The following is a 23,369-nucleotide window of genomic DNA, read 5'->3' on the forward strand; positions in this document are numbered from 1 at the left end:
GCTGTGTGTTCAGAGTGTCAGATCAGCCCTGCCAGCTCCACCAGGGTGTGAATGCTGTGTGTTCAGAGTGTCAGATCAGAGTGCCTCATCATACCTCTCTGGGCTTTACAATGCTTACCTATGCTGCATGCTTCCACTATAATAACGATAAAACCTAAGAAAGAAACTTGTAAAATGTTATATTTCTATAATATTTAAACCTGCCAGATAGTGGCTCCGGGGTTTCATTTAGAGTATGTGTTGTAACATTAACACAGACCCCAATATTGCAGACGCCTCCATAGTTGAAATTCCTGTGTGCAACACGTGGTATTTCTGCACAAAAGCACAGTGTCACATGTGTGCTCTTTCAATAAACGCACTTCTGATCAGTTCCTTGTATTAGGGTTTTGTAACAATAAATAAATAAATAAACAAACAACAGAACCATCTTTGTCTAAACTGAAGTCGCTAAGTTTACAGCTGGTGCGCGCATATCACTTCAAAGTGTCCCAGTATAACATATAGAGGGTTGTTAATGAAGACACTGGGCTGGGTTCTGTTGCATAGTACAGTATTGATTAACATCTCCACGTCATTAGAGGTGCACACACACGCGCCCCATTGAAGAATAGCGTCTTTCACAGGAGGGGTGTGTCCTGCCATAGCGTTGTATAACACAGATGAAAAGAATGGGTTAATTCACTCACAAACATAGCAAAACGGTATTACAGCGAAGCCTGTGAATGTTATCGCAGTACAGGGCTATCTTGTGACTGTATAGAGCTCGGGGGCTGTAGTCAATGCAGTGTGTGGGCAGAATTACTTATGAAACAAGTCCCCTCTACAGCTACGGGCAAAAGTGTTGCGTCACCCTATTATGAAGTCATTTGGCTTCATGAAGTCCAGTGAAACCTGCTGAATGATGTCACGTTAGCTTATTGAATTACACGCCGCTTTGCAGTTTTCCAGGTACTTAACGAAAAACTGACGAAAATGAAAAAATGTGACATTTCGAAATCCAACATTAAATACTGTTCTACTATTATGGCTTCCGGTAGACTCATGCGATTTTGTCTCAATCCTAAAATTCTAGGTGATAGAAAACGTTGCAACTCCACCGAACACCCTTCGCTCCAAAAACAACGTTTTTTTGGGTATTGGGGGAAAAAATCAATCTGTTAAATAGCTTTGAGGAACTGAAACTACAAGCAGAACTATAAGAAGCCGAGTCTATGTTATGTACGTATTTATATCTCTTAACTTGTACTGCAGCAGGGCACCGCACAGGAGCGGTGTTTAGCTTCAGTGTTGCACAGGGGCTGTGTGGACGCAGAGAGGGGGCGGGGACGGCGTGTGGAGTGCCCTTTTCTCGTCCACTACACTGTGCACGGTGTGCAGGCTTGGCTCAGCACGTAGGTCCCTCTTTTTCTGTCAATTACGGTAAATATGGTAAACGTTTCCTGGTCACGTGTTCCCGAAAAGTGTGTGCCTTTTTCCTTGTTGCTGTAAATTAACCCGGAGGAAGGGGAGGGAGAGAAGAGTGAGATCTGTACTAAACCGAGCGAGGAAGCAGCTAGCACCACAGGCGAGTGTTGTGACGGGAGGGAGGACCTTGGGGACAGCGCAGAGGAGCGAGTCTAACCGAACCGCTGATCCGGCTGCACTACGCACTGGATTATTAGAGCTGTTTATGATTGTGAGCATGGTGGCGTCCCGTTGAGTGGTGTTGGAATAAATATTGTTGTTTTTTGTGTGTTTGTTTTGGATACACCAGCATGGGTGTGTGCCACAGCCTGAGGTCTCGGGTAATAGGACCCCAGTCTTCAATCGCCTACACGGGGCGCGGGGGTGGCACGGGCGGGACAGAAGGGGACCAGGGACATGCGGACCTTGCCTCGGACCCACAACTCAGGGACAGGCTAAGGGCAGAGGAGAAAGCGCGGATGAAGGCGGAAAACAAGCGGAGCCGGAGCATAGACAAGAGCCTGAAAGCCGAGAAAAGGGAATACAAACAGACGCACAGGCTGCTGTTGCTGGGTAAGTACAGAGAACACGTTTTGCCCTTAATAATACTGCTAGCATGGCTCGGGTTTGCCCTGTTAAAGAGAACGTAATGTCAGCACAGCGGCGTTTGTAAAGTCTTCTCGTTCGTTTAACTTCTGTAACGGGTTTGTTTGTCAGACGGACTCGCACTGGTCGTGCAAGGGACTCTGGGTTAACTGTTTACCGTGTACCGCCACGCAGGGCAGCTACCAGCTGATAATACAGATATCCAGTGTGACTCTTTCAAGTGATGCGGTGTGACCCGTTCCGGGCAGAGCGGTCACACCTGGCAGGTGGAGACGCCACGTGACGTCACGAGGAGAGTCTAAAGCAAGGGTCTGAATAAAGCAAAGTCTCCACTTATTTAGAGCGAGACCCCATCATTCCTTTAAGAGTTTCACTACTAAAAACAAAGTGCTAATTCATCTGGGGTATTTATAAATCTCTCTCTCTCTCTCTCTCTCTCTCTCTCTCGATTTATATATTGTCAGTTGGCACTCATGTGGATGCTGTGAGCTTGGCATGTCTGAAAACAGGGTTAGACAGGGTTTGAGTGGAAAGGGACAAGCTTGCTCTCTCCTGTTCTTGAACCACCTTCATGCGCGCCTGTACCTGACACATGCATTTCATTGGAGGGATGGCATTCCTGCTTTTACTAGGAGTTTAATAAGACACACGCCCGGGCTTGTTATCTGTACACACTGGGGCTACTCAAGCTCATTGTAAAACCAGGACGAGTGAAACTGCTATGCAAGAGGGGTCTGATCCCTGTATCTACTGTAATCAGTTGCAACTATCTCTTTACTTCTTCTCTTCATCTTTAAAAAAAAAAAAACTGAGAAATTCAAGAATATTTCAGCTTTGAATTTGAATTTGAAAAGAATAACATTTTTATTGCTCAAAACAGGATTTCCCAGCACTTGGAGCAATAGCCACGTGACATGACTGGCCTAGAGCAGGGGATTGGTTTTAAACTCCGGTCCTGGAGGGCTGATCCGTTCCTGGTTTAATGGGTATCACATGATTAAGTGCTTTAGGACCTGGTCAGGGGTTCAGTTAAGGACATGGTTGGAACAAAGACCTGGAAACGCAGCGGCTCCTTCAGTCCATTCCAATCCAGTCTTTATTGACCTGATTTGACGTCGCTCTGGTCTACAGTACTGGTGCTTCCAGTGACTCGGGGCACGCGGTGTCATTTCCTCCTGCCTCAAATGTAATCGAGTTCTTGAAATTCGTAGAAATTGGGTGAACATGGGGGGATCCTGTTTGAAATGTAAAGAGATATTCAACTGTTCTTTAATTCTCAATTAGCTGAGCAGAAGTCTAATTTGCGCCACTGCAGTGAGAACGTACAGATCTCTCGAGTGTAAAATACAGCTGTTACTCCAAGGGGGCTGGGTATCAGTGCAGGGACAGCCAGCAGCATCTGCACTATTGAGGGAGGCTGCACCCCTTGCCAGCCCCGGCTTCCTCAGTGTGCCTGACTTTCTTTTATTGCACAGAATGGCTGTCTGGTGATTTAACTTGGTATATTGGCAGACACTTTTTACAGCAGCGTTGTCAGTCAGGGTAGCGCCGTTCACTCCCCTGGATTCACACTCACTGGGCAGTTTCAATACTGTGCCTGAAGGGCAGAGCTGCTGCCGTCAAGGGGCTGTTACTCGTGAGTAGATTAAAAAAAAACAAATAAAATAAAACATTTTCAAATAAATCCATGTATTATTTTGTTTGGTGCTGTGCGTCGTACGGCACATTCGCTTGTCGCATCGCGTCCTGTGTGCGAGGCAGTAAAGTAAAAGACAGAGCATTAGGGACTGACCCATAGAGCCGTCTGCCAGTCCACCCAGGATTTATTTAACATTCGATACAAACAACATAACGTGGTGTACATAATTCAGGTAGTTTTCTAAATACAAATGTTTGAAAGACGTTTAGAGGGGGAAATATGTGTGTAAGTGAAATCCTTTCATGAACTCCACAAGTCGTCCCTTGTCTGACGAAATTAAAGAATATAAGGGCACTTTTAAAAAAGCTGCCCCTTCTGATCATTCTTGCAGCCAGGGGATAAAGAGGGCAGTGTTTCAGTCAGCCCCACAGCTGCAGCTCTGCAAATTCAAAACTAACTATGTCAATTGTGTTGCTTATTCAGAAGTGAGTTCAAAGTTTACCTGAGCAAAGCCTTTCGCGTATACCAGAAAACGGACAAGTTGTAATACAGGGATCCGCTGTGAAAGGGGTGTGGCATCTAGACAAGGGGTGTGGCATCTAGAAAATGGGTGTGGCATCTATAAAAAGGGGGTGTGGCATGTAGAAGAAGGCTGGGGTTACAGTGTGAGCTGTAGAGAGCTGAGGGGCTTGTGAGGATCAGTCCTCCTCAGACACGTTTCCCAGAGCAGCCAGGTCAGGGTTTATGAATGGAATTGTGGCATGGATATTGTTCACGTTTCTCAACTGCTGCTGACCCATCTAGCCTGACCCTTTCATTCTTCATTCAACAAATAGGGACCCTTACACGCTGATCGTGTCCGTCCGTCTGCTTCTCGATATCACGTCTTCACACTGTACGGCCGCTTCCTTCACTGTAAGAGATGCTTGTCAATACTTTTCAATGTTTCAACCCAGCCTGTTTCAACCCAACCTGTGACATGAATGTAGCTCCTAACACGGCTCAGCCATTCTAGATGGCATGGAAGTACAAATCTCTTTTTCTTAGAAGTACTACCTGGACTGCAGTCCCCCCCCCCCCCCCCCCATTCGTGTCAGTGGTTTTGCTATAGCTTTAGATAACTCTTAGGACTGAATGTGCAAGGATCCCACCCCACATCCTGGCTAACTGGAAAAAACACTTGTGTGCCTGGCCAATGGCGAGGCTCAATTTGAATATATTCTGCCCTTTTTTTTCATGGTTCGTTGTTGAAGAATCACATGGACTTGCAAACTGTCTAGACTGCTGTATACCACAATGTACAGCATGCCTTCAGCTTCGGACACTTACTAATAACTGTGTCTGCTTCGGCTCAGCTGGCATCTTCTTAAAGAGGGACTATGCATGCTGGGTTGGCACTAGCAGTTATGCCACTGAAGCTGACACACACACTACCCTGGTGAAAGGGTGCCTTGCATGGTTGTGTTGGAATTGAGCATTCAGTAGTCCTGTTGGGTGAGTGTTTAAACACAGGGCAGATCTTCACACAGCTGTGTGCTGAGCGTACGTTCAGTAAAAGTACAGATTTCTCATCAGCGTTTGAATGGGGCATGCCCTAGTTGGAGGCTGCAACTGGGAAATCGAGGTCCAGTCTGCCACACAGTTTTATACAATGGAAAAGATCTAAGAGAATAACTAGTGATCGATCAAGATGTGGTTAGAAAGCACAGACAACTGTTAGTGGAAGACCACGGCTGCAGAGGAAACCGTCATTCAATAAGCACTGTAATCCAAGCCTTGCTAGCAGCTTGTCTGTGGATCAGGACCGTGCACAAGAAGGTTGTCTGTGGATCAGGACCGTGCACAAGAAGCTTGTCTGTGGATCAGGACCGTGCACAAGAAGCTTGTCTGTGGATCAGGACCGTGCACAAGAAGCTTGTCTGTGGATCAGGACCGTGCACAAGAAGGTTGTCTGTGGATCAGGACCGTGCACAAGAAGCTTGTCTGTGGATCAGGACCGTGCACAAGAAGCTTGTCTGTGGATCAGGACCGTGCACAAGAAGCTTGTCTGTGGATCAGGACCGTGCACAAGAAGCTTCACAGGATGCATTTTCAGGGCGAGCACCTATGCTTGCTGTGAAAAACATTTTCCTGGCAATTTGATTACTTCATTTATTTTGTTATGTCTTACATTTGCAGGAAATGACTGATTTGAATTGGTGCCTGTATATCTCTCGCCTCAAAACGACTTTCTCGTAAATGCACATTTTAAAACTCGGCAATTTGTGGCCTAGTGGTTAGGGCGAGTACAGGCATTCAGGAAATCCTGGTTTGAAATATTAGCACAGTGTGTAACGTTGTGTGTGTGTGTATGTGTCTCGCTGTCACTGCTGTGGCTCCCACTCCATCACATTAAGAAGCATGCAAGTGAGGACCCTGTAATACTGTTGCACCGTGCATTACCCTACAGTACTAGAAGACTCTTGTGTCATTTATGTTGGAGTAAATTCATTCATCAACAGAAAAAATATATTGCTTCAGTGAACTTAATAAATTATTAGATTCAAATACCAAAGTTCAGGTGCATAGGTGCGTTCTGCTGTGTGCTGCGAGGAATGAATTTTGCACTGATCTCTGATCCTCAGGTATTTTACAACAGTGTCAGCCAGAGATATCTCCTGACCTCTGCACACACACGCTTTGGTTTCTTTGTAAAAATGTACATTCAGAACGGTCAGGCAGGAGGTTTCACTCGCAGTCAAGCTGCAGTGTATTAGAACGCAGGCCTTGTTCACTGTCTAGTTTGTTTACATTCTCCCAAAGGTAGTTTCAGCTGCAGAGACACAAGATTAACTGTGATGGCAGGATAGTTTGGCTACAGATCATTTCTTTTTTTTCTTTTAGAGAATGTGCATGTTTGTCTTTCATTTGTCTTTCCTTGAAGAAAAAAACAAACAACTCAAACTACGTGTTACGTGATTATTGCGCTGGTTTGTAAAGGACTTGCAGCCGTGCATGATCAAGGAATGTTATTTTAATAGGGGTAGATCGGTTTCTGCCTATGCGGTGCTGATAAACACAATGTCAAAATTGCAAGCAGTCATTATGTTCAATGTATCCTGCCTGCTGTAGCTGCGTTTTTATGAAGAAATGCAAGGAGCACTGCCCTCTAGTGGATGCCTGTGTGATTGTTTCAGTACGGATACAGTGTGAACTGCAGTGATAAAAGCTCCTGAGCACATGGTTCGTTTTTTATTTTCATTTAGGTTTCTATAACTTCATTAAGAAATGCCTGCTTGTGTATCACTTTAGGTTTTGGAGGTTAAATTAAAAGAAACTAGAGAATTCCACTACAGTACTGAGTTTAACAGTTCAGTCTTGAATCTGCGTGGGGGAGGGACCGGGTGGCTCATAGTGAAGCTGGATGCTGGAGTGAAAGGCTGTCACGTTCCCAGTTACTGGAGGAGTGCGTTAAGTCAGGGTTTCCCAGTCCAGGTCCTGGGGTCCCCCTGTGTCTGCTGAGTTTCATTCCAGCTGCGCTCTCAATTACTGAACTAGACCCTTCATTGAACTGATCATTAGCTTAATCAGACCTTTTCAACTGCTTTCAGCTTTTATACAATTGGAGATTTCAAGTTAACTATACCATTTTATAAGAAACTTGAAATCGTCTACTTGTTAGGAGCTGAGAACAATTAAAAAGGTCTAATTAAGCACATGATCAGTTCAATGAAGGGTTTGATTCAGTCCTGGAGAGCTCAACAGAAATGAAACCTGGCAGACACAGGGGTCCCCTGGAACCAGGAAAGGGAAACCCTGTGTAAAGAAACACACACACACACACAGACACACACACACCCTTAACAAAGGGCACTTAGTTAGCACTGTGTTACCCTCCCACACGAACTGTAGGGGTAATCCACAATCGGCTACAGTGTTCCAAAGCTTAATCAGCTGATTAGCCATGATTTGATCAAAATAATAGCAGGACTTTATCCAGAATCTTGTCAGTGGTGTCTTAGTGCAGTATGTTATTCCGTCAGATATAATGCAGTCTTTAGTGGTTATGACTTCTATATTTATTGATTGATTTATATATATATATATATGCAGATGTTGTTTTTGTCGTGCCCTCCATTCTTGTGGTTCGGTACACTCGATACTGAATCACAGGGGTTCCAAACATGAAGCTCTGGTTCTAATTTGGGACTCAGTAAAGAAAGAGGAAGCCTCTTTTTGCTCTGTGATAAGGTTATTTATAGAACGCAGACACACTGATGGTTCCAGGAAAGCCTGAGTGTTCTAGACAGAGCCCCCGCGCGCTTTCTGAACGGGGGCGTGTGCAGTGCGTGGCTCTTTTAAATGAGACGATGACCTCAGGTAAGCGGTATGCCCGGAGCTCCGGCTCGTCTGACACCTTCTCCCCAAGCCAGGGCACGTCCCACGGTTACAAATGGATCATTTGTCGCTATTTTTAGCCCAGGGTTGTAAATAGAAAACGGGATGGCATGCAAAACTTAGCAGCAGTGGCATTGTTTGCCATGGAGCAGTGAAATGTGTGTGGAGAGGGTGTAGTGAAAGGGGGAGGAATTTGGGAGAAGTTTTCGGACTGTGTAAACTTCTTATTATTTATTACTGTATGTATTCGTTTTCTCTGAACAGAGAGGTTTGTTTAAAAATACAATAACACAACATACCCTAACTTAAAGTATTGTAAGAAAACCCCGCTCAATACAGTGTGAAACGCTTGAAATGAAAGCGATGTGTTCTTTACTTGGAGTTCAGGCTGTAGTTTCAGGAACACGCATGAAAATGAAAGCACTTTTGTTTTTGAGCTAATTCTGTCTCGAGCTTCATGACAGTTCTATTTTTAAACTGCAGAAAGGTCAATGTGTCAAGGCAATGGTTTCATAACTGCTCAGTTTACTTGATTAAAGACAAACTTACTTCGTTCAGAAGTCACGGGTTTGGCATCTCACGTGCCTGGCCAAGGGTCCCAGTTTTAAAAAAGCCTCAATTTAAATGAGTTACGTTTGTTAAGACTATGAAAAGTCTATATTTTATTAAATCATGATTTGTTTTTGTGTTAAACTGTATTTTTGTAGATTTGAAGACCTCTTGGCTTTGCCGAACCATAAGCATTCTCAACAATTGTTCTTATACTCAAAGGATCCCCATGAAAAAACACGAATGATTGCGCATTCAAATATTAATGCAATTGACAAGGTACTAAAAACAGAAACGGCAATTGGTTCTGAAATTAGGAATAACGGTGTGTTGTTTTTTTTTTATAAATACTTTTTCATGTTAAATTAAATATATGTAACAATGCCACCTTGCTTGGACCACCAGAATGTATGAATGTAACCGATTCAAAAAGTGAATCTGTAGTATATACAGCAGGGCAGCAAAGGTTTACACAGAACACTGTGTTGAGAAGTGGAAACACTGAAACAGCTGTGAGCAGATGTTTGAAAGGGAATAAACAACTTGTATTGATTATGAAGAAGCAAACAGGTGGGAATGTGTGGAATGTCCGAGTTGATGTTGAAAAAGTCAACCCCCCTCAAACACACACACACACTGACACACACACACACACACTGATACACACACTGACACAGACACACACACTGAGACACACACTGACACACTGAAACAAACACACTGAGACACACTGACACACACACACACTGACACACACACTGACACACACTGAAACAAACACACTGAGACACACTGACACACACACACACTGACACACACACTGACACACACTGAAACAAACACACTGAGACACACTGACACACACACACACTGACATACACTGACACACACACACACACACACTGACATACACTGACACACACAGACTGACACACACACACACACACACACGCACTGACACACACACTGAGACACACTGACACACACACACACACACACACACACACACACACTGACAAACACACACTGAAACAAACACACCGAGACACACTGACACACACACACACACACACACACTGACATACACTGACACACACACACACACACTGACACACACTGAAACAAACACACCGAGACACACTGACACACACACACACACACACACACTGACATACACACACACACACACACGCACTGACACACACACTGAGACACACTGACACACACACACACACACACACACACACACACTGACAAACACACACTGAAACAAACACACCGAGACACACTGACACACACACACACACACACACACTGACATACACTGACACACACACACACACACACACACACACACTGACACACACTGAAACAAACACACCGAGACACACTGACACACACACACACACACACACTGACACACACTGAAACAAACACACTGAGACACACTGACACACACACACTGACACACACACTGACATACACTGACACACACACACACTGACACAGTCACACACTGAAACAAACACACTGACACAGACACACACTGAGACACACACTGAAACAAACACAAACACACTGACACAGACACACACTGAGACACACACTGAAACAAACACACACACACTGACACAGACACACACTGAGACACACACTGACACACACTGAAACAAACACACAGTTGATGTTGAAAAAGTCAACCCCCCTCAAACACACACACACACAGACACACTGAGACACACACGCACTGACACACACACACACACACTGATACACACACTGACACAGACACACACTGAGACACACACTGAAACAAACACACACACACACACTGACAGACACACACACACTTTTTTTAATGGATTGTTTCTGAAATTCACAATAATTCCTGGGTGTTTCCAGCCGTATGCTTTGTTCTGGGTTTGAATAAAGTAACAGAACAACGCTTTATATTTTGAACGAGGAAATATTATATGGGGGTAACATTTGCAAAAAAGAAAAATTTCCAAAGATTCCAAATTAGAATTTTATTTCAACATAATGGATGTGTCGGCCTCAGGAATTAAATCAATGCATTTATTTTTTTTATTTACAGATTTTTTTGTTTTTTGTTTAAGGAACTTTTGAGTTATTTTAAAAGGAGGCAGCAGTGAAAGATTAGTAGACAAATCGCACATTTTTGTGACGTCGTCTATCAAAGTGAGCTGACTTCAGTAATTGAAATTATTAACCCTTTCAGAGTACGTCTGTTTGCAAGACGTTTCGAATGAATAAAGAGAAACGCACTTCAAAGGGTGTTGTATAAATGGCTTTATCGAAACGCAGCTGATCATGTGTGCTGTGTTTGTTGGGAATTCAATATGCGTGTTCTTAAAGGAGGTTCTGTTAAAACGATAACAATCGCTGGTATGGAAAGTGGTGCTTCCTTAACTCCAGTGAATGCCTCATTGTGGGGAACTATTTGACTAAGCCTGCAACTGACAAATATACCCTGATCTCAGATATCTGAGGAACTTAACTGGGCTCCATATACCAGGAAAAAGCCTGAGGGTTGCATTATTAGGATAGAGAACACACACGCACGCACACTGACACGCGCACACACACTAACTGAAACGCACGCACACGCACACCCACAAACCCATTTAAAGTTCCATATCTCTTCACTCCCCCTGCTTTGTGAGATGGAACTGAACAGTATACACAAGTTCTGTGCTGGGGCCACTTGAAGCCACAGTCTTGTGTGTGTGCATTTCATATTGATGCACAGTTAGTGTTTGTGGGCAGGCTACGGAAAGTTGACACCCTGAATGTTGATGTTTTGTTTTTTTTTGCTGTTGCTTGCCTGTTATTGTGGTGCATGGATTTTACTGTCTGGGATATCAAGTGCTGTTTAAAGAGGCTGTTTAAAAATACAGTAGTAACCGAAATATTACAGTTTGTAAAAATGAAAAATAAACTTGCTAACCTTGCTATTGTCATAACAGGTAAGAGAGTTCCAGATCTGATGTTGCACGGCATGTTGGGAAGGGGAATTGACGTGGGTATTTTCACCTGTTTGTAGTAGTTATGCTGTCACTGCTGCATGTATTTTGGAGGAGTAAAACTTTGCAGTTTGTGGCACTTGGTTTCCAAGCAGACATCATTGCCTGGAGAAGCCTCTAAAGGACGAGGGTTGAGATCATTCCTTTTTCTTTTTTTTTTGTTCGTTTATGAAACACTTTTCCAGACCAATCTGTGAACTCTTTGATCTTGATTGCATGGCTGCAGGGTAAATAGTTTGACCAAAATAGTTTTTTCTGTTTGCAGTAAAAAAAAAAATTTCAAAACTAAGAAACCCAAGGTAGTGGTTAATGATGTGGAAGCTCTGCGCTGCACTCCAGCACTGTCTCACCCCGGCACAGGTCCCTCAAGTAAGAAACATGCATTGTTTGCTTTCAAACAAGGAAAGACAGCCCATTGCATATGTAATGTACGTCTTTAGAAATGTTTCTAGCTGCTTCAGCCTTGTACAGAACTCCCTCTCAAAGGGGATGCTTTGCAGTCCTCTGTGACGAATGTGACACAGAACTGTCTCCTTCCACTAAAATTCACAAGACACAATGTACTTCTTTACTTTAACTCTGCAAAACTGGAACAGCCAGCTAATGTTACTGGAAATACAAAATAAGCACATGCGATTTTTCAGGGTGAATCTTCTCTCCAATGTCCCGATAATGAATTATTAAATAGTATTTGACTGCTTTCATTAGAATAGCTAACAGGCTACCGAACTCCATTGAGAATGTGAGCTGTTTGAAAATAGAATGCATGCATTTTCTTTACATTCTGTATGTATTTTTATATGGACAGGGCAAAGACATGCAGTTACAATAGACTTGATTCCACCACCTATATGCCCAGGTGTATTCAAATATATTGATATCGAAATGCAAACCACTCACAATTGAAAGCCTAGTGAATAGGGTGCAGAGTTCTTGCTACAGTATCTGAATGTGTATAGGAACCTTGTTATGTTTTTTAAGCTTTGTGGTACTAGTGTTTAATGGTCCAGTGTTTATTATCCTCAGACACTGACACTTGCCAGAAATCTCCCTTTAAGACAAGGTCAGTTTGTGCCTCTTAATGTGTAAGGCTACAGTAGGGTGGCATTTCAGTTTTATCACCAAACAGAGCAACCATGAGTAAAGGAGGGGATGCAGAACGGCTGATGGCTCTCATCTTTAATACAGTTCAACACAGGCTAAATTACATTTACATAAAACAATCTAAAAGCAGAAGGGTTATAAATAGTGCTGTCAATTCTGCGCGGGACTCTCTGAGATGAAGCTGTTTAGGGGGTTCATTCTGCGCGGGACTCTCTGAGATGAAGCTGTTTAGGGGGTTCATTCTGCGCGGGACTCTCTGAGATGAAGCTGTTTAGGGGGTTCATTCTGCGCGGGACTCTCTGAGATGAAGCTGTTTAGGGGGTTCATTCTGCGCGGGACTCTCTGAGATGAAGCTGTTTAGGGGGTTCATTCTGCGCGGGACTCTTTGAGATGAAGCTGTTTAGGGGGTTCATTCTGCGCGGGACTCTCTGAGATGAAGCTGTTTAGGGGGTTCATTCTGCGCGGGACTCTCTGAGATGAAGCTGTTTAGGGGGTTCATTCTGCGCGGGACTCTCTGAGATGAAGCTGTTTAGGGGGTTCATTCTGCGCGGGACTCTCTGAGATGAGGTGAAGCTGTTTAGGGGGTTCATTCTGCGCGGGACTCTCTGAGATGAAGCTGTTTAGGGGGTTCATTCTGCGCGGGACTCTCTGAGATGAGGTGAAGCTGTTTAGGGGGTTCATTCTGCGCGGGACTCTCTGAGATGAAGCTGTTTAGGGGGTTCATTCTGCGCGGGACTCTCTGAGATGAAGCTGTTTAGGGGGTTCATTCTGCGCGGGACTCTCTGAGATGAAGCTGTTTAGGGGGTTCATTCTGCGCGGGACTCTCTGAGATGAAGCTGTTTAGGGGGTTCATTCTGCGCGGGACTCTCTGAGATGAAGCTGTTTAGGGGGTTCATTCTGCGCGGGACTCTCTGAGATGAGGTGAAGCTGTTTAGGGGGTTCATTCTGCGCGGGACTCTCTGAGATGAAGCTGTTTAGGGGGTTCATTCTGCGCGGGACTCTCTGAGATGAGGTGAAGCTGTTTAGGGGGTTCATTCTGCGCGGGACTCTCTGAGATGAAGCTGTTTAGGGGGTTCATTCTGCGCGGGACTCTCTGAGATGAGGTGAAGCTGTTTAGGGGGTTCATTCTGCGCGGGACTCTCTGAGATGAGGTGAAATTGTTTAGGGGGTTCATTCTGCGCGGGACTCTCTGAGATGAAGCTGTTTAGGGGGTTCATTCTGTGCGGGACTCTCTGAGATGAGGTGAAGCTGTTTAGGGGCTGGGGGCTGGGATACTGTTTGCCAAGCAGTGCGTAAAACAGGCCCCTATTCCCATAGCTTCAAGATTTAAAAAATCTTACATTAGGGACTTTTTTTTTTTTAATCCCATTTTGATTAAGATGAGCTGGTATTTGATCATTAAAAAATATATATATATTAACGTTTGATACATTAACGACAAAGGCAATATATCGCATTGAATACAAAACCCCTGTGTTGTGCAATACATTGGAACAGTTTAACCAGTATTGAGGGGACGGGGAGCGGGGAGCGGGGAGCTGGGACACATTCCAGCATGCATGGCTGCTGTACCTCCTCCTGCGCCCTGCTCTCCAGCCATCGGGTATCACAGCACAGTGTAATGATACACACCTGCAGGCAGGGATGCCTAGCCAGCCGTGCCGTTGCAGACACAGTTTTTTATGAATAACATAAAAGTTTGATATTCATGAAACTACCAATAGCCCAGAACAGTTTCAGGAATATCAAAATCGGTTTCATTCTTATAAACAGAGTTTTAATTTTTAAAAAGACTCAGGACTTAAAGATTTGTGAATAGAGCTCACAGTTAATATTTTCTAGTTCTGTAGCACCAGTTTTTTTTTTTTTTTTTTTTTTCCACACTCTGAAGTGTGGCAAACGTTCAGTAGTAAATCTGTCCCTGTATCTATCAGTACTGGGTATGCTTGGGAGTCTAGGGATCTGGTGACTGGTGTGGGGGCATCAGCCCGAAAACAAACCCAAACAGGATCAGAGGAGACACTGAATCAATTTCCTCCATTAAAAGAAACTGCACCACTTTTTAAATGTAAGGATCGGCTCAGAATTCAGGGTTGACTTGCTCTTTCATACTTTGGCCACCTGGGGGTACTATTCACTATGCATAAAAACAGCCATTTAGAAATAAATACTGTATCGGTAAAAACATAAGAACATAAGAAAGTTTCCAAACGAGAGGAGGCCATTCAGCCCATCTTGCTCGTTTGGTTGTTAGTAGATTATTGATCCCAGAATCTCATCAAGCAGCTTCTTGAAGGATCCCAGAAGCTTGATTTTCCAAAGCTTTTTTTTTCTTCTTCTTCTAATAATAATAATAATAATAATAATAATAAAAGTTTATAGTTAGGGTTTTAAATGTCGTAAATGATGTGTTATTTCTAATTATGTAACGTATAGTTTTGGGTTTTTTTTTTTTACAAAAAAAACGTGTTTGTATTTGTAAAGTAGTAACACGCTCTTGTCTGTCTTTTCATTATGTGGGTATCCTGGATTTTATAGCCGTGCCCTGTGGAAGTCGCATCGACTGAAGAAAAAGCAGAGTCATTTGACATCATCCGTCCTCATATCGTGTTGTGTGTTGTGTTGTGTTGTGTTGTGTTGTGTGTTGTTTTGTTTTTGTGTTGTGTTGTGTTTTGTTGTGTTTTGTTTTTGTGTTGTGTTGTGTTTTGTATTGTGTTGTGTGTTGTTTTGTTTTTGTGTTGTGTTGTGTTGTGTTGTGTGTTGTTTTGTTTTTGTGTTGTGTTTTGTATTGTATTGTATTGTATTGTGTTTTGTTTTGTTTTTGTGTTGTGTTGTGTTGTGTGTTGTGTTGTGTTGTGTTGTGTTGTATTGTGTTGTGTGTTTTGTTTTTGTGTTGTGTTGTGTTGTGTTGTGTTTTGTTGTTGTGTTGTGTTGTGTTGTGTTGTGTTTTTGTGTTTTTGTGTTTTTGTGTTTTTGTGTTTTGTTTTTGTGTTGTGTTGTGTTTGCATTGTAAGTCGTTTTTAAAGAGCGCGCCTTTTCGTTGCCGGGTTGCAGTTGCTGACGTTTCGGGTGTCATGTGACTCCGCCTCTCCGTTCCCAGGGTTCCGTGCGCGCACATTGCCCCACCCCGTGTCTTCACCGCAATCTGTCTCGCTGTACAAACCCACGGGAAGGAAAACAATAATACAGCCGAAGAAACAGCCTTTCAGAGCGGCTGGGAAAGCAATAAAACACCGCCAGCCAGCCGAGGAGTCTCTGCGCAGCACACGCACACAATACATTATACTGGGAGAGACAGAGCGCGACATACATGCACATGTATTTGAACCCCCATCCACCGAGGGACTAGCGCAACCCTGAACTGGCACACAACGTCTACCTGCGGGAAAAGGGGGGGAAAAACAGACTTCCCAAAAAACCCAGGTACCGGGAAGAATCCGAAAAAGAGGAGGGGACGCGGAAAACCTACAGATGTGAGGAAATAAAATAAACGAAAGAAAAGAGAGAGAGAGAGAGAGAGAGACGAAGGGCCTTTCTGGATTTGGGCAAAAACGAGCAGGCAAGCAACACCGGGGAGGAGGAGGAAGACTGCACAAAAAATATATTAAAAAATACAATTATTTGTGTGCGTGTGTGTCAGAAATACTGTGTGGAGACGCATGAAGCGGCTTTGCGTTTTTTTTTTACTGAAGAAATAAACGTTTGCAATGCTTAACATGCCGTCGTTTTAGCGGAGATTTTTATTAATTTATTATTTTTTGGTTTTTCTCCTCTCTCCCTCCCGGTGGAAGAAGATAGAGAGAGAGAGAGAGAGAGGAATTCGCCGTTGCTAGAGGGATTTTTGTGAGGTATTTTGTGAAAAAATAAAATACAATTTTGAGAAAAACGAAGGATTTCTCGGAAGGAATTTAATTGGCCTCTTTAACAGGAGAACGTCGTGTGGGATTTGAAAAGGCAAAACTGTTTATTTAAACGTTTTGAAAACAAAAGTACGACATGTTTATCATTTAAATAATAATAATAAATACATAAATAATAATAATAACAATAATAAACACCGAATATAAGAAGAAATGTCCGTGTGAAGAGGGGACTGCCCGGGCGGCGTCATCGTACAGACTTCAGATTGGAATCGGGGTTTCAAAAAAAAAAAAAAAAAATCTGTTTTAAATATTACCAGAAAAAAAAGAGACATTGACTGGATTTAAAAAAAAAAAAAAAAAAAAAAAAAGTCCCGTTTTTTTTTTTTTTTTATATGGTGTGATTTGTTGTTGAATTTAGAGATTTTGTGTGAGTGTGTGTGTGTGTTTTCTCCGCCCTCACCCCTCCACGGTTTTTGGAAGATGGGGTGTTTGGGGAACAGCAAGACGGAGGACCAGCGAAACGAAGATAAAGCGCAGAGGGAAGCCAACAAAAAGATAGAAAAACAGTTACAGAAAGATAAGCAGATCTACCGGGCCACGCACCGATTGCTGCTTTTGGGTAGGTGTTTTAAACATGCATGTGTGTGTTTCATGTATGTGCGCGTATGTCTATTCTGGATGTGCCGTCATACTGTTTAAACCGCGACGAGCGAAGCGCAGGTGACACGCCGATATCGGCAGAAAATACCTTGTGTTATATAGGCCTATACTGTGGGTGATATATTCTGTTTGCCATGGGATTTTTTCATTGTAAACAAACCAAACAAAATGTGTTTTGTGAGCTGCCAAATGCCTAGATACGTGTGTGAGGCACGGTTCTTCCGCCGCGATAAAAATCCGACACAGGCGAGATTAAAAAATGAAAAAAAAAACCGTACAAACTGCTTGAGACACAGAATGTGTATCAAGGTGAAATATAATCGGGTGTTTATACAACGATCGTAATAAAATAGAGACTTCTTGTTGCGTTTTTTGGGTGGGTTTGCGAGGAGAGAGCAGCGGAAAATAAAGAACAGTTTGTACTGTCATCAGGCATTATCACACATATGTGAATATAAAAACACTACTGTGTACATGTGGAGGTTAATATATATAGATATATAGAGATATATATATATATATAGATATAGATATATAGATATAGATATAGATATATATATATATATATATATATATATATATATAGATATATAGATATATATATGATTGATTTGCTTGAACTACAGAGTCCCGAGTGTAAGTTACTGTAGTAATAATAATAATAGACTTCACATCAGTATCGCTATTGTTGGGATGTTATTTTGTAAAAACAATATGTACTAACATGGAGTGCACAGATGCTGTTTACAGGGATGAACGAGGCCTGCCCCTGGTGATACATAACATTCAAAACTCTCCCTGATCTGATCCGGTTCCAGGACAAGCACTTACCGAACTGGTTATTAAATATTACATTGCCGTGATTGATGTACAGCAGAGAAGGGCCCGTGTCATCTAGTCCTGGTAGTAGTAATAATACTCGGAGTGTTTGTCTGGTAGTTGTTTAAACGGCAGTTTGTTTTTTTATTATTTTTGTGCTGTAGTTGAAGCAGTGTAAGGTAACCAGAAAGGGACGGATTTGGCTGTAAAAGTTGCCAGGCTGGAGTCCCGTTAAATAGGAGTTCTTTCATTTGAAGTTCTGTAAAGCATCGACGATTCCTGACACCGCTAGAGAACACCCGATTCTTCCTGTGTATTATTATTATTATTATTATTATTATTATTTATTTCTTAGCAGACGCCCTTATCCAGAGCGACTTACAATTGTTACAAGATATCACATTATACATTATTTCACATTATACAGATATCACATTATTTTACATACAATTCCCCATTTATACAGTTGGGTTTTTACTGGAGCAATCTAGGTAAAGTACCTTGCTCAAGGGTACAACAGCAGTGTCCCCCCACCTGGGATTGAACCCACAACCCGCTGGTCAAGAGTCCAGAGCCCTAACAGAGGGGATAGTGTTTTCTGCCCCCCCCCCCCCAGTTCATATCGGTCCTCTGTTTAGTTAGTAGTCACTGGTACTATTGAGACACCTGCAGTTGTTTCTGGTTGTAGGAGTGTCTACTAAACCGTAACAGCTGTGTTCTGTATATTTCAATTTGTTTGAGCTTCAAGGAGCTCCCCCCTTTGTGATGTATGAGTTAGCCTGCAGGGACTCTGAATGACTTGCGTGACAGAGTGTGGAGCTGCTGTTCCTGGAAGTAAATACATAGCAACAGTATAATGATCGGAAAGCAAGGCTTTTAAACCGGATGACAAGGGTGTGCAGAGGTTTGGCTGTGACCTCTTACGTTACAGTAGAGGTATGACATCATTCAGTGCCTCTCTACCATGTGTGGCAGTGAATCTACATTTGCAGGAATGGGAGAGTCTGAGCGTAATTAGCCACACCGGAGTCTAATCAGATCAGCCATCGGGGAGGAATCCTCAGGTGGCTCCTAATTAAGCCCACAGTAACACCTGGAATGGCTCAAGCTGCTATGCAAGGGGGGTGCTGTTGCCGTCCCCTGTGTGACACGTTCCAGGTGTGTGCTGCCGGGTTCAGAGGTGACAGGCTGTTCGATAGGAATTATTACATAGAAATGGAGCAGCTCTAGAGGCGTGCTGTTTATAGCTGCTGTGCATGTTGGGGTTTCAAACCTGTGGCACATAAACCAAGGATTATTTAGAGCTGGCAGTAGATGAGTTGCATGGACTGTGTGTGTGTGTAACTTTAAAAATAAATGAGTGAGCAGAGCAGTGCACGCAAGTGTGGGGTCCTCTCCTGTGTCGGCAGCGGGGGTGTCAGTGTGTGATCGGAAAGCTTTGTGCTGCAGTATCAGTAGCACAGTGATGATGGGATTTTACAAATCCAAGGCGTACTGCCGGGATGAGGGACTTTTCTTTTATCAGTTTCTGAACTGTACAAAATGGAGGAGCAGAGCAGAGTGTAGAGAGTGGAGTGCAGCAGGGCCTGGGCTGTACTCGCTGGAGACGCTGCGTTTCACAGCAGCAGACTCTCTCTGTCTCGTTCTGTCTGTGTCTCTCCTTCTGCCCTGGCTCGACTGGAACAGGAACCCCAGGCAGAGGAGTCTTCAGAGAACACCCAACACCTTTCCTTCTGCTGCTGTCGATAGGGCCCGGGTGTTCGATTCATCTCTCTCTCTCTCTCTCTCTCTCTCTCTCTCTCTCTCTCGTGTACGATGCAGCCCCTGTCTCTCTCTCTCTCTCTCTAGTGTACGATGCAGCCCCTGTCTCTCTCTCTATCTATCCAGTGTACGATGCAGCCCCTGTCTCTCTCTCTCTCTCCCCCTGTATCTATCTGTCTCTCTCTCTCTCTAGTGTACGATGCAGCCCCTGTCTCTCCCTCTCTATCTATCCAGTGTACGATGCAGCCCCTGTCTCTCTCTCCCCCTGTATCTATCTGTCTCTCTCTAGTGTACGATGCAGCCCCTGTCTCTCTCTCTCGTGTACGATGCAGCCCCTGTCTCTCTCTCTCTCTCTCTCTCTCTCTATCCAGTGTGCGATGCAGCCCCTGTCTCTCTCTCTCTCCCCCTGTATCTATCTGTCTCTCTCTCTCTAGTGTACGATGCAGCCCTCTGTATCTCCCCCCCCCCCCGTCTCTCTCTTTGCTCTTATGCAGTATCTCAGATAATTGGTCTGTTTAAGCAGATATGAACCAGTCTGTGCTGAGTACCCTTTCGTGAGGCTTTAAGAAATGGTGGGTGGCTGGGGAGCTTTTTTCTTTTTCTTGCTGAGACATTTTAAGAATCCTTTCCTTTCTAACTGAAAGCGCTGCCCGTAAGGTTCAGTCTGATCCTGTTGGCACGATCACTGTTCTCACCAGGACCCATGTTTTCTCAGTGTTCTCACCAGGACCCATGTTTTCTCAGTGTTCTCACCAGGACCCCCGTTTTCTCAGTGTTCTCACCAGGACCCCCGTTTTCTTCTGCTGAAGGTCATTCTGGTTCTTTTGCTTGTATTGTATTCTTCAGTTTGGAATATGCAGCTGTTTCAAAGAAACCAATGGTTTAGCTGCAGTCAGACCATGTGAGTAGCAGAGGTACCATGATTTATTTGTAGAGCACTATTTCAATGATTTGCCAATCCGGAGTGAATGTAAATAAACAGGACAAAAAGATTCTCGGTACGAGTAGTAGTGCTAGTAAAGTAACTGTGATTCATGACAGTAGATTTAAAGCATTGAATAGACCTTCCCCCATTCAAGTCATGTGACCGTGTGAGCGATCGCCCCCCCTTTTACCTCCACGTGAATGCAGTGAGGAGTCTGTTGATGCCCAGTTGGGATTCCTAAGGGGGGGGGGCATATTAACTATATCTGATATGCTAACTATTTATTTTATTCTCCTAATAGTGGGATGGTGAATAGGGGAAATCCACAAACTGTTGGTGGCTGTTTTAAGCAGAGTGTCGTTGGCTTTCTTTTCATAAAGGTGTGATGGTGAAAGCACACGATGCTCCGTTTTCTGTTATCTGCGTGCTTGCACCACGCTGTCACTGTTTCTGGAGGTCCTGACTGTTTCTGTCCTTTTTGCAGGAGCGGGCGAGTCTGGGAAGAGCACTATAGTCAAACAGATGAGGATCCTGCACGTCAACGGATTCAATGCTGAGTAAGTTTACAGGAACCTTCAGAGATCTTGAACTGCATCACAATGTGCTGTGCCTGTTGTAAAGGCACGTGTTTGTTTAGCTGGTGCAGCTGCCCATACTGCACGTGCGTTGCGTTGGTTTAACTTGTGGTTCAAGTCGTCGGATGCTGAACCCAAGCAACAGTAATCGCTTCATCTGGAACATCATTGGCCACCCAGTATATATTCTTTCGAAGCTATTAGTTTGGGGGTCAGGATCCTGGTCAAGAGAGTGCAGTACATGTTGTAGTTCTGTCCTGCTGCTCTGTCCACAGTCAGCAGGGACATGGCTTGTGGGCTAACAGCCTGTCATGGTGCATGCCACTGACTGATATGAGAAGAATGGAGGGTGTTTATCACAGAGGAAGACCTGTCATGAAGGGAATGTGCTGCAGGCCAAGCAGCAAGCAGTCACCCACACACACCTTTCCACCTGCACAGTCTCGTCATGCGTGCTGCAGCATTGAGTAGCACGGAGTGGTAAAACAGGATTGACTACATTTTGTACACTCCAGTCATTTGTTCTCAGGGATAGGAATAAGACTCCTATTGCATAGCAGTTTTACCCATTGCAGGTTTAACTACGAGTCACAGTGTTATTGGTAACAAGCTCAGGTGTGTCTTATTAAACTCGGTCAAACCAGGACTGGATCAAACTGCTATGCAATGGGAGTTTTGTTTCCAACCCTGCATTTAGTGTTGTGTCTTACTAATTTTCATTACATTAAAGTTTCACCAGTCCTTTCACATGGCTTTCCCATTTACTGTAGCGCACGTACTCTTTGTCAAAAGCATGGGGATGATCTGTGGTAGATCTGCTTTTACGAATACGAAAGGTAGAAGGTAGGCCATGTAGGCACCCGCTATCAGACTTGCAGTTTGTTAAAACTCAAGTCTCTGAAACCTCCACTTGCCAGTTTTTCCTGTCCGCATATCTTTCAAACGTGGGCATGTTGGAGTGATCTGAGCTTCTGCTTTACTGTGATTTGGCTGCAGCTGTTCGTGTGAAGGAGCAATGCGTCTGATGCACCAGTCGTGTGCGTGACTCAGTGGACCTGCCTTTTTGCATATTTACAATCTGCTTTTAATCTGATTGGTCACTTAGGCAATGATTTCACAAACACAAAAAAACGATGAAGTGCCATGGATTTGATTCCAGTGTAAAAGCTATCTGGGGGAGTTGCATGGCAGTGTTTCGCTATCACTGGTACGGGATGTTTGGTTTATATAAAATTAACTGCTTTTATTATTATTTTTAATGAGCTCATGGATGTTTTTACGTGGTTTTATATTGTATTTGAAATGAATGCCTGCACAGGCCAATTGATTTGGACCCAAGGACAAGAGCTTCCCCCTAGAGATTACCAGCTTTGGCGTCTCCTGTATGTCACAACTCGCGATAAGGATCAGTTGTTTGAGTGATTCAATTCACGTTGCAGGTATGTTGCTGATATGTACCAAGTGACTTGCTCGCTCCTTGAAAGAAAGAACATGTTTTTACAATCTTCAAAAGTACCAAGTCCATTCTGCTACAAGGAACAGAGAATGCAAACTCTTCTCTATCGCCACCTTTTATCAGCTTTCAAGCAGTGCTGTGGTTGTGGTTATTGGACTCTCGTTTTGAGCTGGAGTTGTTCGCTGAGACAGTAAGGAAGTCTGCCGTGCTTTCGTTCATTTAAGAACCTCTTGCTGAATATATTTGCGTTCCATGTTAACTGTCCGATGCCTCAAACCTGGTGGCTTCAATGATTTCTTTGTATTTAATATAGTTACTTTTTTAAGAAGCCTGACCCGGACGGCTTTACTGCCTGTTAATCCTGGAGTTTTTAATTTGTTGAATATACAGAGGGGTCGCTCTTGTTTCCTTGCTGGATTTTGTGTAGTGTTTGTGTCGCAGTGTGGCGGCTCAGCCGGGCCCTTCAGCTCCTCTCTTCGTGCAATATGTAAACACAACAGCCTCTCTTTCCTGTGCCACCAGGAGCCCCCCAATTCAGCTGAGCT

At 43.7% G+C, this 23,369-nt stretch overlaps 1 protein-coding gene across 3 annotated transcripts in view; it reads left to right on the forward strand.

Annotated features, from left to right (window-relative positions):
• The first annotated feature begins 1,455 nt into the window (after positions 1–1,455).
• Positions 1,456–23,369, forward strand: part of LOC117431829 (guanine nucleotide-binding protein G(s) subunit alpha) — a 45,021-nt gene continuing 23,107 nt past the window's right edge. The window contains exons 1-3 of one of the 3 annotated variants that reach the window (XM_059003527.1): positions 1,456–1,567; positions 1,757–2,019; positions 21,278–21,350. In XM_059003527.1, the coding sequence (XP_058859510.1) occupies positions 1,758–2,019; positions 21,278–21,350 (335 nt within the window). In that variant the 5' untranslated portion in view covers positions 1,456–1,567; position 1,757. Of the gene's footprint in view, positions 2,020–15,812; positions 17,248–21,277; positions 21,351–23,369 lie in introns of those variants that run through there. The other 2 variants (XM_059003526.1, XM_059003528.1) reach the window with 2 other exon arrangements.

The sequence above is a fragment of the Acipenser ruthenus genome, chromosome 29 (assembly GCF_902713425.1).
Source record: "Acipenser ruthenus chromosome 29, fAciRut3.2 maternal haplotype, whole genome shotgun sequence".
NCBI lineage: Eukaryota > Metazoa > Chordata > Actinopteri > Acipenseriformes > Acipenseridae > Acipenser > Acipenser ruthenus.